At 43.2% G+C, this 18,330-nt stretch overlaps 1 protein-coding gene across 7 annotated transcripts in view; it reads right to left on the reverse strand.

Annotated features, from left to right (window-relative positions):
• The window catches only part of OSBPL5 (oxysterol binding protein like 5), a 145,069-nt gene that overhangs the window by 55,168 nt on the left and 71,571 nt on the right, over window positions 1-18,330 (reverse strand). For all 7 annotated transcript variants that reach the window (XM_032984930.2, XM_042785323.1, XM_042785324.1 and 4 more), the window contains 2 exons: window positions 10,920-11,076; window positions 4,779-4,852 (listed from right to left, as the gene is read on the reverse strand). In XM_032984930.2, the coding sequence (XP_032840821.1) occupies window positions 4,779-4,852; window positions 10,920-11,076 (231 nt within the window). The remainder of the gene's footprint in view (window positions 1-4,778; window positions 4,853-10,919; window positions 11,077-18,330) is intronic.

Genomic DNA, 18,330 nt, shown 5'->3' on the forward strand with positions numbered 1-18,330 from the left:
TCACAGGAATAACGTTCTGTAAGTTTAGAATATTTAGAGAACATTTTAGGTGAGATGAGAAGTTGCACACTGAAAAAGATGCTGTTTCACATGACTGATACAGTCGTAGTGCTAAGCAGAAATCTGAAGCAAAGCTTTGCTCTCCCATCTAGCTCTAGGCACAGCTCTTGTTCCAAGGCTGAGTTTAAACAAATTAAGTAAGCAATAAAAACAACTGAACTTTCAGCTTAAAACATGCTTTCTTAAACTGTTTAATAAATAATTTCAATTTTAGCACCCCCATTTGCTTTCGTCCTCCCCATGAGAAACACCGGAGTAAGAAATTATGATCACCAGTGACCCAAGGTGACGTGATAGGACTGCTGTGGCTTACCCAAAGATATCAACTTTGAGACTGCATTTCTGTAAGCGAGCAGTTACTACTGTCTATGTTTTCCTCTGAGAGACACGTGGGAGTTTCAGGGCTTGTGTGCACCTACACATGTAAGGGATGCTCCATATTTCCTACCTCTCAGTGAAAAATCCCACCCCTTTTCTATGTGATTTTCCCAGGATATTCCAGGCTCACTTGAAATCAGCTGCAGAGCTCTCTGTGGACAACAGTGATTACCCTGAAATGCTGCATGTGGAATTGAAGAAGCAAGGTGTACCTGAGCCAGGGCACAGGAACTGAGTGTAAGTCTTGATAGAGACAACTAGCTCCAAAATAATTCCATCCACAACGCTGACAGCATAAAGCACTGTAATGAAAAGCCAGCAAGGGTCCAGTTAAGCCTAACACCACCTAGAAGGGGCAGGTTCTCCTATGAAGCTGTGCTTAGCACACACAGGGGATGTTTCGCTCCTGAGCCTCTCTGAGGTGATTCCTGCAACATCTGGATCGCTCTGACAACCGATTCCTTGGTTTGCTGGCAAAGGGAGAACAGAGGGGAAGAAAGGTACCCTTGTAGGTTGCCAGAGTTGTGAATGATCTTTTATGATAATCCCACAGGTAACCATGGCTCAGAGATTAAGAGCATGATTCACAGATCTAGAAGGATGAGCTTGAGACAGTATGGGAGTTGTAGATTAAATCTCAAGTGATCAGCGTGAGCTGTTTCAAACTACTTTGCAGCTAAAATAAATTTCTAGCAGCCACTTGGATTCATATTTCAGATTACAAATCACACAATAAAGAATTGAACAATTTAGGCATGTGGAAAACTCATTCACTATGAACAGAGCATTCTAAGCTTTATGCTCCCATATGTCATACAGCTGTGCACACAACAGCCACACCCCTACAACGTGATCATTTTAGACTTCATTGTGGCATTAGTGGCAGACTGAAAAGAGCAAAGTACCACTGAGCACCAGCTTCAAGATTTTTCTGATTATCCTTTAAAGTATACTTTATGGGCTCTGCATGCATAGCAAGAGATCCCAGCTGCTCTCCAGCCAGTAGAATAAATAGGTAAACACAGGAAGGGAAGAAAGAGAAAATGCAACACTGCATACTGCAATAAAAGGTACCTTAAAGGATTCTAACAGTGCTGAATGAGGCACAAATTGAGAGAAAGGCATCTCCTGTCACTATCAGGCACGTGTTAACTGTACTACCTGGCTGCAGAGATGAGCTTGAGGCTTAGAGGCAGTTCTGTGATGCTTTCACACCCCACTATAAGCACCGGTCCCAGAAAATAAGTCTAAAGGGCTCTTAAAAAGAGAGAAACTAATATGAGAAACAACCTGACATAAATAAGCTAATAATATTTTTTTTTCTTTTTTCTATTGAATAGGAAAGAGCCTCCACTTAGAAAATGAAATAGAAAATATGCTGCAGGAAAATTAGCAATGTAATATGTAGCTGAACTGTGCCTTAAATTTGTTTTAGTAAAATTTGGGGTGAGAAGCCACAACTAAATCAGAAATAAATATTGCTAAGAACTGAACAAACACACTGAAAGCAAATGTTGCAGCAGCAAATATTTTACTGTCTCTACAGATAGGACAACCACGATGTGTTCACACCTCAGACATAGGCTAGCAGTCCATCTACGAGCACAGGGTAGTGTGGTTGCTGTTAAATGGCTTCCCAGCTCACAAGTTCACAGACTTTTATAGGGTTTTTATGAGATATTCTGCTTGGTTTCTGCTAACCTGGGAATCCTGCAGCCTGCTCCATCATGCAGTGTGGATATGGCCAGAGTGAATGAAATGTAGAACTGTTTCCACCTCACTGATGAAGTTGTGAAACAGAAACATAATTAAACTGCCCAGGGAAATGCAGGGACTCCAAGTCAGAGCTGGGAGTTCAAGGTCACCTAAGCCTCAGTCCAGGGATTGAATCACTCGACTAGCTTTCCCTTCCTTCTCATTACTGGGCAAAAAGAGTCAATGTGGTGTGGTACATCAAAGTAGTGCTGCTGAAGCAACACTGATTTCCAACAAGGTTTGTTATATCCACTGTGCCAAAAAAAAAAGGTTAGTATTCATTCATCTGTTACCTAGAACACTTACTTATGAATCCATTAATTAAACCCGCACACCCTACAGTGTGGTTTCTAAAAATTATTTCCCCCCTGCTACCAGGAATCTAAACATGACCCAATTAGCACACACTCTTTCCTTTGGTTCAAGTAGGTGGAATTGCTATTTATTTTTAAACTGAAATACCGTGACAGATCCCTACTTACAGTTCTGGACACCTGACAGTAAGTTTTTATTTTATGGTCTTAGAGCTGAGTGGACGTGAAAAATGAAATATTAAGCAATCTGACTGCCAGTTTGCCTAAATTTTTAAGGTACAAGACATTTCACAACAGGGACTCCCTACTGTTACTGACACTGCAAAGCAAGACAGAAGAAAAGTTACATGGCTGGAGAAGAACAAGGTAGTGTACAACACAGCAAGGCGAATCAGAGTAAAGTGAGAATGACAGGCACTACAGCACAGGTCCAGAGAGGCAGAAAGTCTCTGAATCAAACATCATGTGCCTAAGCAGAACTTTCAGGCAGGAAAGAAAAACTTAGCTCTGGCCCATTCAGTAGCCAAAGCAATTTCCTGCAGCACTGCAAATGAGTAGGCAAGCTGAAGTTTGGTGTTTCAGGGTCCTCATATCTGTTTTTTAGTCCATTGGTGTTTCAGAGCAATTTTGACTACTGTAAAACTAAAGCCTTGGGTTGGTGAAAGCAAAGCCCGTGTCCAGGCTCAGATCCCCATTTGTTCTGAATCACAAATCTGATGCGGTTGTTTTGTGCTAGGCATTTTCTCATATCTATCCTTTACAACTCTTCTTGACGCTGTCAAGGAGAGACCCACCAATGCCTCCCAGATGCACACAAAGCATGGCAGATATCTAGGTGGGCACTTAAATCTGCCAAGGGTGCTTCTCCTTTCAAAACCATACGTGTAGGAGACTAAATAGCAAGGCAGGCCCTGAGGCTGGGAAACACAGCTGAGCCATGCTCTCACCCAGGTACCTCTCATAAATACATTCCTACTCTTGCACTTATCCTGCAACTCAGAAATCAAACTCCCTTTTGGACAACATTTCAGTGCTCTGAGTTGTCCTGTCCAGAAAAAGTCCTTCTTCTTTACATGCCTAAGTCGTTTGGAATTTAACACCTCTCCTTGTAAGGCGTGCAAAATATCTGGCTTTAAAACAAAGCCCTGGATGCAGTTACCTGGATCTTGGGCCTCTCCACTGCCAGGATAAGTGAGAGGCTGGGTTTCCATGAGAAACCTGCCTGGAAAAGCAAAACCAAGATCGGTTTGCAGCTTGGCAGGTTCCAGCAGTAGCAGAGGACATGTACTTGAGCCCTTGCTGCATACTGCCAAAGCTCCCCTCACCACCATCTCCCTGTGCTGAACTCTGCGAGGGCATCCCAGCAGAACAACCTGCAAGCTCCAGGCAAGCACAGCCAGAGGTACTTGAAGATGCAGAGACTATTTTCATGTATTGTAAGAAATCACTTGTCTGCAGCTGCTTCCTTCGTGTTATATTTTTATTTCAGCTGGTGTCATTTGCATTTTATAGCTTCATAGTTGAATAAATTTAGATAAAAATTTATTAATAGGCCTTGATTCTATTTCTAGTTACCCTCCAGAAACAAGTTAGGGAGCTGCAGCCAAAAAACCCTGCACGTGAATCTCAAAGCCAGATCCAATTTATAAGGTTGATTCCATCTCTACAGGAAATCAAGCCCAAGCACTCAGTAACTCTAGATGCAGAGCCAGGTTTTGAACTGCCAGATCCAGAGTCTTTGGATCCAGTTTTACCTCTCCGTAACAGGCTGGATGGAAACGCTGTGTTCAGGAAACGTTGGTTAGTTTGTGTCCCTCTCCCATTCCACCAATTCCCAGAGCTCTCCCCCAGGATCTCGAGTCACAGTTTCGCATGCTATGTACTAGCTTAAATATTACAGCTGTCTCTTACAAAACAATCAACGTTTATGATTGCCTTGCTGATCAGGAACAGCAGGAGACACCTCTGCTGACAAAATCAACTCTTCAGCCAGAAGTATTGATATCTAATTACACTGCCAAATGAGGCCCAAATAAACAGGGTTCTCTGTAGTAGATTCTATCAAGTCAGAGGAAAGTGTGGGCTTCTCTGTCATCCCAACCATTCAAAACCACTTATTTTCTTTCTCTCAAAACATGCACAAACAGTTCCTGCAGGAACAGAGGGAGAGGCTTTATCAATGACTTTTTAAAAAAAGAGAGTAAGAATGATTAATCATGGCCTGAGAAGAAATGAAAGCAAGACTAGGGATGAATCCCTACCCCACAGTACCTTACTAATGGAGTTTGGAGTCTGTGGTGTCTCATCCTTCAGCGCCGATGGGCTGTTTCCTTCCACGTCTTTTCCTGCAACAAATAAATGTGACTCAGAAACAGAGGAATTCTGTGCAAAACCGTGGCTACTCATGGCTTTAGAGGGGCTACCGCTAACAGCAGACACGAGAAGCTGTCATGAGCAGGAGCAGGCACGCCAAGATCACAGAGAAAGATCTTGCAGATATTGAAATAGCCTGGATCCAAAGCTTGGGCTATGCAACAAGTACTGCTTGTAAGTCAGGTCTCAAAACACTATGGTAAGCCAACATGGTGGTTGCAAAGTTCAGAATATGAAGGCTGGAAAAAAACAGAAATAAGATTGCTTATGCATCCTTAATCAGCTCCCTTCTGTGTCTGCATTATGATGCAGTCTTTAATTACATTACCACAGTCTGTTCTTTTCTTACATACCCCATGCCTCATTCAATGAAAATAATAAATGGAATTCAGTTAATAAGCAGCTATTCAATACATTATCCTCCTTGGTCAGTATCTGGCAACTATACACAGATGCACTTGATAGCATGCTTTGTTTGACAAAAAATAGCCATGATCATAAAATGTTACAGAAGACAGAACAGCATCTAGACATAATTAGTAAATCAAAATAAAAAAAACCCTGCAGAAGATCAATGTGTCCTGACCAAGTTATTTGTTAAAATGAGACATTTTCAATTAACAAGGAGCATTTATGAACACTATGACCTTTTCCAATCATTGTACCCAAATATATTAAACTTGCAGTACATTATACACATTATATATGAGTGTGTGTAGTCCTAGTCCAAGCAATAAAATGTAATGATAAATTCTGTTCTCTTTGCCAACTGTAATCATGTCCTTATAGTAAAAGAAAGCACAGAGTTTCTATTAAAAAAAAAAAAAAAATAGCATCTGATGAGACTATCATTTTAGTGCCAAGACAGTCATTGTTATCCAATTGCAATGTGGTTTTCTTCTCAAAATTGTTAGCAATCAGAGCTTCAGAATACTGGACACAGTAAAGAACCACCAAGACAGTGAAATATAATCCATTTGTAGCACACCAAAAACATGGGAACTGTTAAAAATGTTTTTAAACATTGTAGGCCAGTCTTGGAAACACCACCAAATCCAAAGCCAGCAAGGGGAAATCCTGATTCTCCTGAAGTCAGCAGAAGTTGTCACAGATGTGTCAGAAGCTATAATGTCTTCTGGAGTTTTTGGAGCAGCAATTTAAGAAGTCAAGCACCATTAGCAAAGCTAGCCAAAGAAGCTTACTCAAAAATAAATATCCTCTTGCACATGTTCTGCACTTCCATCGTGGGACATGTGAGAGAACAAGCACAACTCATTATAACCAGAACTGCAACTGTGCTACAGGGTTTCACTTGTAAAGAGACAGGACAAACACCCATGACATTTTTACAGGCATTAACAAGCAGTTTGGTGTGCAAACTCTTCAATTTAAGAGAAGTCTTTGTGGGACGACTGTCCCTAGAAGGTGTTCAACTTTCCACGTGGTGACTAAGGGTAGGGGGGTGTTTCAGATCTGTTTCTCAGCCCGTGGCATAGTGCTGCTCTGTACCACGTGCACGGAGCCGTGCTGGCACAGAAAGCAAACACTTCCAAGCCTGGGAGAAGAGGGACAGCACGCGCGTTGCTCACGTGGGGAACTGAAGCAGAGGAGGGACCCACGCAGTCGCACAGGAAAGTGGTGCAACAACAGTGGACCTACATCTTAACCTAGTTTCTTAACTGTCACTCCTCCCCTTGAAACACTGAGCCCCAAATAATGCACTCAGAAACCTAATGTCCACAGGCAGGAGAAAATCCCAAGTGGCCGGATACTTAACAGTCCCCTTGTGCTACCATGACACGTGGGATGGCCACTGGCACTGCTGTGCATGGATTAGGACCTGTAGCTCTGTATTCTTCCTTTCCCTAATGGTGCTTTCTTCTCTACAGCCCCCACTCTTCCCAAAAGAGGCAGAAGAGCTTGGAATAAACTCACAAAGCCTTGTAGCTGCTGCACTTGTTTCCCATGAAAAGTTTTTTTCTGAACATGTATGGGAAAGTAACATATGGTCTAAAAGTTCAAGTGAAGTTAATGAGAATCAGCTGCGGTCTTCTCCGAGGGAATGGCATCTATTAGCATAACAGAATTCACATCCATTCTTCATTATGTCTCATTTCTTAAAGAAAGCATAACTCCAAGCTGGTATCCATACAAAAAACCTGGATGTGAGAGATTTCTGCCTTCTCTCAGTAATACAGTTAAAAGGGTTTGCATCTGAACAGTGAGATTTTCACTGCTCCTGAGGTTCTGGACCATCCTGCTGACAGAGTATTATGAAAAACAGGAGCATGCAACTGTTCACTCGTACCATATCATTTACAAGGATTCGCAAGATATGTTTATGGAGCGGCATATACTGGTTTCTTATGCCAAACTCATTAAGCTTATTGGCACTTGGGAGGGAAAGGCTGTTTTTCGGAGGAGAGCTATCTTTGCTGTCAGTCTCAAGCAGACTTGCTGCAGCCATGTGGAAGGAGAAAGGCAGCCCTTGTTTGGAAAGCAAACTTCATTGAAACAATGTGCAAGTTTCTCAAAAACCCGTACACACCATTAAGTGCACAGAAAGCCCAAAAGCAAGAGTCCCACCCAAGCACAACAGACATAGCCACCTCGAGAAAATAAATAGGAAACCACATAAAAACATAAAAGGAGATAAATACTGACTGGCTATAGAAGCTGAAGTTCTTATCTCTGTGATCAAGAAAACATAATGACCACAGCAGAAAGCTGAATCTCCCCTGACTTAAAGTGCTGGCTGCCAGCAGGGTATGCAAAGAAGGGTCCTCTGCAAAGTAGCCCAAAATTTTTGCATCAAATAACAAAGATTTTGGGAGATGAATCAGTGGTGCTTACGGAAACAACCTTCACCACATCGTGAAGAACACTGCCAACATTCCAGTCTTGCAGTTACAGAGTAGAATTACTGATACCTTCTGTTACCCCATTACTGTCATGCACAGGAAAAACAAATATTAGTTCCCTTCCAGAACAGTAACTATTCCTTTTCTTCGGTTTTCTGCTGGGCATCAATCCTACAGGTGCATTTGGCTTTTCCCTTTATAAAGAATGACACAGCAAGCATGAATCATCAATGGTAATGGAAAGCAAAATTACCGGGTTCTTGAGGAATTCATTATTAGCTCCACACAGCATGAACTATTTTATAGACTTTCTGATAAAGTACCTGGATAACTACAAGAGGAAATACAGACTCTGATGGGTAGCAAAACTATCGCAAATAAAACCCGTTACTGCTGTAAATATCAGCCACGTGGCCCAATGTGTACACCAGACTGAAATGTAGTTATGTGTATCTACTACAGTAAAATTCCCATATTCATGAAAGTGCATCTCAGGATTCAGATAAGGTAATCTAAATTTTCATTTAAAGACACTATGGAATCTTGCAGCCTAGTCAAAAAGAGAGATTCTCTAAAAGTTCTTTTAGCTACTGCCCCCAAAATTTCCTACCCTCTGAAAGAGAAAACAGAGAAAGATTCTCTCTCCATATTTCACTTATTGCCAAGTGAAAGACAGACCTGGGCAAGGAACACGTCTCTGTAGTTTGTGAACTTCCTATAAAAAGAAAATTTCTTCCTCAAATTTCTTTTAGTTACCAGAATCATTAGCATTTTTGCATGCAGGCAAGAAGCAAAAAGTCCGAAGTGTTATTTCAGATGTGCCCTCTGCATTTCCCATATGTCTCCTTCAAATAAAATCCCCTTACTGAACTGAATCTTCACAGCGTAGCTTGCCTGAGGTGTAAAGTCTGTCACTCTCTTCTCACTGAATTATTTACTTGCACACCTTCATTGTTGGTGGGGTAATGCTAGGTGCTGGTGCTGCGAGTCCTGCAGCTCCAGCCACCTCACAACCCACCAGATTCCTGGGAGGAAATCACTGGGCTTTGCTGCCTGTGCTGCCCACAGCACCCACCCAACACCATCAGCCCAGTGCCCTCGTAAAGAAAATCTGCTGGGGTCAGGCAGCAGAACACAGACCACTGGAAAAGCCTCAGGACCTGCAAGTTCATGTAAAACAACAGAGAAAAATGAGGGACAGAGAAATACTGGATGCAGCTTCTGGATGTAGACCTGTGGCTTATCTATGGTGACAGCAGCATCCTTCAGAGGGATGAGAGAAGGTGGGGGGGAACACATGAGGCTCAAAGGAAAATGAGGCAGAAGCAGCAGCAAAGGAGTGAAAGGAGAGCCCACCACGGGAAATAGCAACTGAACACGTAGAAGGAGTTACTTCTTACAGGAAATGTGAGGAAAACAAAGAAAGAAGGCAGCTCTGTGGGGATCAGGAAAGAAATGACAGGAGTTAAAAAAATGTAAGGATAGACAAAACGCAGACTCTCTGCAAGAAATTCCCTGGCTGAAGCAGTAACTTCTGTTTGTTTAAAAGGGATATTCTTTCCTTTACAAATTCTCTGGCCTATGCTCTTCCTTTGCAATACAGAGGGCTAGGGCTACCACCCTCGCTGACGCCAGTGCCGGAGGTTACTCAGGAGAACTGCACAGCAGAACAAAAGCTCCAGAGTGGCTCATGGCACTTGCTCTGCTGAGCCCAGCAAAGGCTGTTTGGTCTCGCTGCCAGCAGGGATCAAGGAAAAACAAGGTAATGGGAGAAGCTGAGGAAGTGACAAACTTCCAGCTACCTCCTCCACATTGAAACCCTCAACTTTCCCTGGTTTCTGAAAGATTACAGCACTGAAATACCTCTGTGAGGAAGTCAGTAACTTTTTGTATCACTGAAAATGCTGGTAAGAACTGAAGAATGGACAAACTCTAAGCTACGGCTCTCCATCTGCCTGAAGCAAAGGGAAGTGACTACAGCCTGAAAAATCAGCCCTTCAGCTCCCAAGGATAGCAGAAGTGAAACAGCTATTTAATTACCCCACATTTGTACAGACTGTATTTACGGGCAACTAGCTGTTGAGAACTCCCTACAGGTTTGAAATGTATGAGATCTTAGGTGTCCCACTTTAAGCTGTTTTCAATTCCATTACCAAAAGGTTGTTGAAGCTTCTACCGACCTCAGTGACAGCCAGGATTAGTCAGATCTGCCAAAAATAAGCTCCCCATTGCCTTGAAGCAGACACCCACAAATAGAAATACCTGTGAAATCAGAGGCCCTTGTAATCTTTACACTTAAAGACAATTAGATGCTCTATATCAGCAAAGCCCAGAGAGTCTGTTGGGTGTTACATCTATATGAACACTGAAACCTTTTGACAGATACTATGTTCTTTCTCTAGATATCAGTGTTTTGGGAGCTCACGAAGGTGCTGTGAGGTTTGATTATTTAGCACTGACACGGCAGCTGCAAATGACAGCTCTACAAACTTGTGACTGGTCCCTGAAGCACTTGTTTACAGACTGGAATGGAAGCATTGTTTGCAGACTGCAATCAAGGAAAGACTTGAATGTTTATTGTGAACAACAAATTCTGAAACAATAAAATGAGCTCTGTTTCCTTCAAAAAGGGTGCTAGGAAATTCAAAGCAAAAAAGATATAAAGAGAACGCTTAAAGCCAGTCTGCCATTCATTGCAACCTGTCAAGAATTCTGGTGCTTGTAGTGCTCGTAGATATTTACAGAACATTAACCACAGAAAGTCTGCTCTTGTAATATTTATCCTGGGCTCTAAATCTGAACAGGGAAACCTGCCATTAAAAGTCTGCAAATGGGGCCAGTAAATCTTAAATCTTAGGGTGAAACGTGTCAAGTGCCTCAAAGTGGAAGCACCTGAAAACACTAGTCATTTTTTAAGTGTGAGGCTATGCAGTGTTCAGGTGGTCATAAGCCCCAACTCTGATGCCTCCTGTTCCCCCTTAACACCGTGGCAATGAAAGATAATAGCATCACGAAAGCAGCACTGTCTGGGATCCAGTAACACCTGTGCTGCAACAGCTTCTCTCTCCCTTTCACACTAACTTCTTTCTCTTTGCTTCCTGAGAGCACATTGATGTATCTACTTGCAGTCAAGTACCTGAGACACACTACTTTCTGCACTGATGCACCAGAAACCAACCTGGGCTGAGTGGGTAGATGTCATTGTCGGCCCCGAAGAACAGATTGCGTGTCAGCTTGCGAGGATCAACCTTCTGAGGGGTGGATGAGGCCGGACAGAGGGAGAACCTGCGACGAAGAAAGTTCTCCTCCTTCATGGCATGAGCTGTGGGGGTTTTCTGAAAAGGAAAGATAGAAATAACAGTTCATTTCGAGACACAGGAAATCGAAGTTTCACACCCAGATGACTCTGCTGCTTCAAAGCCGCCTAATCCTATGTAGTGTGCCAGATCTTTTTATAGAGTACCAGAAGGCTATGCAGAAAAAAAGAAAAAGTGATATTAGTTTGAAGCTACAATTACTGATTTGCTGACTCCCCGTATTTGCAAACTGCAGGGAAGCAGGACACTGCTCCTTGGTGAATCCAGGAGTATAACACCCCCCTACCTACAAGGACCTATCTAGGATAATAGTTACTTACCAGGTCTATCCAGTGCATAGAGGCTAAAATAAATTAACTTTTTTTTTTTTTTTTTAAAAAAGGGTTTGGAGTCTCTTTCATAAATGTAACTCCATTGGTGTCAACAGAGTTACGCCATCTCTGCAAAAATCAACATTTAATCTGAGCTGCATGGAGGAAGACCAGCTGCATTGGCTGCAGAGAACAGCAAGCAGAGATAATGGCCGTGTCACTTCTGACCTTACTTCCAATTACAACACGTATAAATAATTTCGGTTTTCTTTAAAATGGCATTTAGATCAGCCTTGCAGTGTGATCAGTAAGATAAACCTTGCTGTTCTGTGAGGGTAAAGGACAGCATTTGTCTCCCCAAAAGCCTCCCTGCATCCTCATACGAGAGTCTGGTGGCACTGTGCTCTTTACCACCACTTGGCTAATGCATTAGACTATCCTGGCTGGAATTAAAGGTTTCTTTTATACCCATCCAACAAGCAGTTCTTTCTTACCCGTTACAAACAGATATTATGACTGTCTCCTTCCTGAATTACAAGCTTTATTCTCTCCCCACTTGCAGTCAGAGGCAGGGCTCTTGCTAGCTGTAAGCATTAATCCAGCCTTCAGGTGGGCATTACAGACCACAAGGTCTGCTGCTTCTCATTGGGACAGCTACTGCAGTAAGAAAAACTCTACGATGGTACACGTTTCCTGAAAAGAGCCTCCAAGTTTTCTCATCTCTTTTAGGCTACTGGGAAAGCAAAGGGGAAAATGTTGCCCAGAATCACAGTCCAGTTTGGGCAGGCAGGACCAGCATGAATGTAAGGTGACCTGTGTGGCATTAAGTGGAAAATCGGCTGATCATAAGCTAGAACATCCTGCCCTTCCCTTCTTGCTCCCAGTTCCCCCGCAGTGCTTGTGCTGGCCCAAACACCCCAATGTAATGGGGAACCCTCAGTGACCTCTCAGAGCTCAGCCTTCCCACCTGAGACATCGCACAGGGGATGCCATGAACGTGTCCTGATGTGAGAAACTCCCCTCCTGTGTTTTATCCGAGCTCTGTCCCTCCATCCGCCCTGCTGATCCCTGTAGAACGCAGTTCCAATGTTTCAGGTTTTGCAATTTGAAAAAAAAAAAAAAAAAAAAAAAAAGCATGCAACAGACTGCTACAACTTTATAAACTAGCTGTGATTTACAAGACAAGACAGAATCTGCTCCTTCCTTCCTGCAAGAGAGGGCCTCAGTGCCCAAGAGCTTTACTTGATCTAAACCAGTCTGGACTCCAACAATGAGCATGGGTTACCAAAACCACTTTGAGGAGCAGGTCTTTCTGAACCCAGCTCACCGTGCTGGGATGGGTGAGCCATCAGATGTGAGGGTCTGTAACACCTAAAAAGGGGCTAATGGCTAGCAGCTGGGACTAGCCCCAAAATGGGACTCCCCCCAGCCACAAACCTGCAATCTGAAGGGGATGCGTGTTCCCTGCTGGGCCCACATCATCCGTGGAGGATGAATTAAGGTCAGGGCAGTGATCTGAGGACACAACGTTCCCCAAAAGCCCTACGTGTTACCATGTTCCCCCCTGTGAAGTGGCTCTAAGACACTACAGATTCAGCAGCAGCATTTCACCATCGCCAGACAACTCTGGGTGCAAGGCTTTGTATCCGAGCGCCAGGAGGATGTGTGGCGACAGCCGGGTGAAATGAGGCGGCTGCAGCACCTTCCACTTGCTGCTGCCCTGCCTCCTGTCAGATCAACTGCCCAGCAAAACCACCCTGCAAACATATGTCCGAGCTCAAAAAGTCTCCATGTTCCCATTGCAGCCAATGGCATCTCCGAAGCAGCAGGCAACTTAGCTACCTAATATTTAGCAATGTAAATAACCCTTTTTTTGCATAGATACTCTTGATTGCATACAGCTGGGTGGGGAGAAGACGCAAAATTAAAGCTAAATTTAAAAAAAGAAAAGAGAGGAGGAAAATACAGCTAGTTACGTGTCTGAAAGCAAAATATTTAAAAATAATCCAGGTCTAAATAGCTGGGTTTGGAATGCTAACACTGAGCTATTTTCTGCCCTTGTTCCCAGAAAGGCCATCTCAGCTCTGCCTCTGGAACTGCTCCTAAGTGGCTCAGAGCAAAAGCAAATCCGTGGGATACTCTCCCCCAAAAGCAGTGACCCAGTGAGGCTGAGCTGATCGTAGAGGAAGGCGTTCAGAAATCTCAGGTCCATCCAGTGGAAAGCAGGCTGGGGAACAAGTTACAAAACAAAACATCTGTCCATCCAGCTCTTACACACAGCTCTCATGGTAAGCACTCTTCTTGACAGGGTAACCAAAAGGCCACATTCAGCCTCATTTTGTCTCAGCAATACTGTGAGCCACGACGGTAGAGAAGTGCCAGCCAGCTCACACTGATGCCGATGGCAAAACCCCTCCAGACATCGGAGCAAGAGCAGGCTGCACACCAGGTTGGATAAACCAGACAACCATTTCTTTCCACTGCGGCCATATTTACTATGCAGAGAGTGATGTTCTAATGTTCCCCTCACCTATTATTTCACACTATTCAACCATGGGATGATTGACAGAATAATTGTGTTCTCTCATTCCTGCCTTTACTTAAGCTGTGGTCTTGTCAGCAATAAATCTGGATGCCTTGTTCAATTTGGAACAGCCACTGGGCAATCACAAAAGAAAAAGACTTTTCTCAAGTCCGTAATTTGCTCTGGCTCTTCTCTTACATATCTTAGTACAAACTTGTGGCAGCAGCTCATCTCTTTTTGACCACAAAGATCAACTTTAGTAAGTGCCTCTTAACTGGGTCCTTTCTGACAGAAGACCTCCAATGCCCAAAGCTCCCTGAGAAGTGGCAGCGGTGACGTGTCTGTCAGCCACACGCACATGCAACATACTGTGTCATCAACATCCTAGCCTGTTTTTCAAAGAGCATCTCACATTGCATTGCTCCAGCTCACGGGCACAGATCCTTCCTACATTTGACCCTCATCCAGACAGGCTCTTATGCCATCCACATTTTCATGGGCTCCATTCCAACTACAGGCTGTCAGGATCAGAGCCTCTCGTTCAGTGAACTATATGGTGTGCGCACAGTTCAACTTACTTTTCCTTTATTTTGGGTAACAAAGAATTGTTGACCTGCAGTTCTTTCCCTGACATTGCACCATCTTAGATTACCATGACATTTTTTCAGAGAAAGGCTGAGATGGCCAGACTCAGCCTACAAGGCTTTACCTAGTTACGGTGTGCAATGAGCAACACAAAATCAAAGAAAATGACTTGAGGGTGGGTATTTTTTTATACCTCAGACACTTTTTTCCTTGGTGGGAGAAAATGTAGTTCACACTAAGATTCTGTAATACACCTGAAATATTTGTCTTGGGTTCCAAAAGATATCTCTGTGTGTGTTTGCATCTGTATCTATCCTGTTTTATCCTCCCTCACTCCCAATGCCTTTTGTACCATTGGCAAAAGTCAAGGAAATCTGACAGGCATTAGAAAACTTGAAAATACTAGCTTCTTCAAAGTTATATGAAAATCAATGGCTAAAGAGAGGAGGGAAACTGGGAAACTATCGTTGCCCCCTGAAAGAAGGGTAGTACTATGAACCCAGCTATTACCAAGCATCAGCAAATCTAACATAAGCCACAAATCGGTAAGAAAATGAGTCTTCATTAGCTCACTTACTCAGAGGTACTTGTTGTACATGTCCATAAGGGTCTGTCTGCCCAAGCTGGCTTTAAATTACATAAGGCTCGTGAGAGTTACAGAGGATGCTGAACAGCAGATGCCAGGGGCAATTTTCCAAAGGGGTGTAACAGGAAGGTGGGAGGTGTGCTCAGTGTTTTTCACAACAGGGCACTTAGACACCTGAATAATCCAGCCTCTGACAAGAATCACCTGTGCTAGATACAAGGGTGTAAAGAGTTCCAAGAATATAGCCTTGCACTCAATTTACTATTAACTCACTGGTGATGAAGCATTTGATAAGTAACAAGCAACCATAGAAGATATGCTTCTAGACATGAGTGCTTTTGAGCCTCAAATCTTACACAGGCTCATTTGAAGACAACACTGTTGTTCTGAAATCCAAGCCTACTTCTAAATCAGGATTTTGGAGGTTGCCTCAGGATATGGCAGCTGCTTCATGGAAACCAGTTCTGCAGGGGCTCAGGGAATAGAGAGAGGGTAAAAACCAAAATTGGGCCAGAATTGCAGAAGGCCAAAAATTGCCATTATGTTACCAACCACTTATATAACACAAGGCAACAAATTTCATCCACTGCTCCCGCATTCCCTCCAAATCCAGCAGATGAGATGGAGAATTGCCCTAGAAAGACATCATGTCTTGATTTGAAGGCACCAACTGATGCAGAATCCATAAACTCTCTTAGGAAGCCAACCTCATTGCAAAAAATTTTCACTCTAGCTCTTGCACGAATTTATCTGGTTGTTAGTCTTGGCAGATTAAAGCACCCTAAAGTTTGCAGCTCAGGTCATTTCTGGCCTTCTATTCTGCGCTCTTGATCATAAAAATGAAGGAAAGGTAATACAGAGAGTATTACAGAGCCACTAAACACAGTATTTTTCAGGATTGCCCCTTCTGCGTTGACAGCTCTCTAAGCAGTAATGGGCTATTAAATGTGGGCTGTTCGCTGGAGCTTAAATAGAAATAAATAATTCAGCAGCAAGAAATAAACTTCCTGCTAACCCTGTCTTTGAGACCACTTTATCTTTTAAAAATGAAAAATATAGCAGATTAAAAGTCTGCGTCAAACCCCCATGAAACACAGGACAATGAAAGTGGTGAACTTAACAGGGTGCAATTGCCTAATGGGACTTGCACTCCCAGGCAGCTTCAGGAACTGCCAACAAACAAGTAATGAGGCAAGAATAAAAGTTATTTTATCAGCAAACCTTGTGGCTGTCATTAAGGCAAATGGGAACTGCCAGCGCTCTCCCCTTCTGGCACCGGACCCCTTTGGGACGAAGGCAGCAACTAATCCATTTACAGCTGATCAATGCTGGTGCGGCGATGCCTTTCACGTGGCTGCTCTGCATTTTTGGGCCTTTTGTGCTTGTTGGGAAACTAGTGGCAGCTTTCAGCATCGGGCTCAAGGCTTTTGGGGATGGAATTTTCCTGGCTCCATCTTTAAATTTTCTAAGTTCCCGATAGAGAATTACCACACAGCTAAACACTGTGCAGACATTATGCTGCCCCTACCCTCTGCAAACTGGTGGGTAGGTTGGTTTGCTTACTCTCATTTCCAGCATTTTAAAATAGATTGGAAATATGCACATCTCTATAAATAGTTAATTAGGGGTTTCGTATAGTCAAAACGGCCATGCTGGGGGGGGGGGGGGAGGGGGAGGGCAGGGGGAGCTCGTAATTTATTCAAAGCTTGTTTCAAACAAAAGCTTCTCTTTTTCTGGTCACTAAGTATTTCCTAGAAATCAATTTAAACCATACTTTGTATTCACAGCAGTCATTCACTCCAGAATCCTCATCAATAAGGAATATTAAATCTAAAGATACCGACATTTCCTGATTCAATTAACCCTGAGGAGGTAAAAATTTCATGAATGAAAAGAGAAGGCAAATTGTTACCAGATACATTTCTGGCAATTACAGTCCTAAGTATGCACAAGGAAGAACAGCTACACAGATCTTCAACAAGGGTAAATTATTAGTTCCGTGATTTACAACAGCTGAAGAACTACAATCAATTCAGAAAGTCTGTGAAATCAGTTTCTGGAAGCTATTCCTAAAATATCTATTTATAAGATAGGTAATTGGACATCCAACCCCCTACTAATAGTTAAATAAAACCTGATACAGTGAAAAGGGCCCACTCAGGCAGTTTTTTTTTCTCTACCTAATCCATATTTTTTGGTTAGGGATATGACAAAACACAGAAATTACAGCTGACACTGGATGTTTTGGGCTGTCATGCTGTTAGCTGGAACCTGAAGCAATGAAGCTTCACAGTAAGTGTCAGCTATTGCCCAGAATTATTGGGGTCAGGTATTTCTCTGTGGTGCTGGCAAAGGGACCTTTCCTCATCGGTGGTGGTCCCCAGTATGTTCCTCTTAGACCATGTCCTGCTCTGCTGGATCCCAAACCAGCTCCCAGAACTCAACAGAGCCCCACTCATTCAATCCTTCATGCACTCCAGATGAATATACTGAAATACTGGTACTGGAGGAGCACTCCAATTTTTAAGGATTGCCATACCCTCTGCTGCATGCCACGTTACTCAAGTTTGATGATTGGTCCAGGCTGGAAAAATCACATCACGTGGGTTGCTGAAGACACGCATCTGTGCCAAAGGAACCAAGTTACGGAAAGCTAAAGCTACAGACGGCTTTATTTAGATTACATGCAACAGGAAGGATTTCTCTCAGCTGCTTCAGCAAGCTCAGGAGTGTGGCTAGTTCATCCCTACAACCTAACTCAAAGCTCACATGCCCCGCAGAGTCCTTAAAGCTGCCTCTCTTGTGCTGTTTTTGTGGAAGTTTCCTACCACAGCCACCCCCAGCAATCTGCTCTTGCTCCTTCTGAGAACAGAACCACCACCTCTCTCTATCGCCTTCTGCTTCTTTGCCTGCCTTTTCCTGCACTGGGCAGTGAAAATTATGTAGTAATCAGGAGACAAAACTATTTCCTCCCTTAATTCTCTGGAAGATGTCTTGATTAATGTTTCCTTTGTGTACACCAGAACATTTCCAGCTTTAGGCACACCAGCAGCATTTACACGCGTAATCTTCTCACAACTAATCTCTCTCTACAGTGAGCATTATATACAAAGACCACAACCAGAACAACTACAGGCAAAACCAGGCACTGAATGCCTACGCTGAGAAAAAAAATCGACCCATACTATTTGTTTGGAGGATCTCTATTTAACTCGGGACTAAGAAATTTGAAGGTAGGGTCACAAAGGGCAAAACATTTTTAATTG

This window comes from Tyto alba, unplaced genomic scaffold (assembly GCF_018691265.1).
Source record: "Tyto alba isolate M040663 unplaced genomic scaffold, T.alba_DEE_v4.0 Super-Scaffold_8, whole genome shotgun sequence".
Classification (NCBI taxonomy): domain Eukaryota; kingdom Metazoa; phylum Chordata; class Aves; order Strigiformes; family Tytonidae; genus Tyto; species Tyto alba.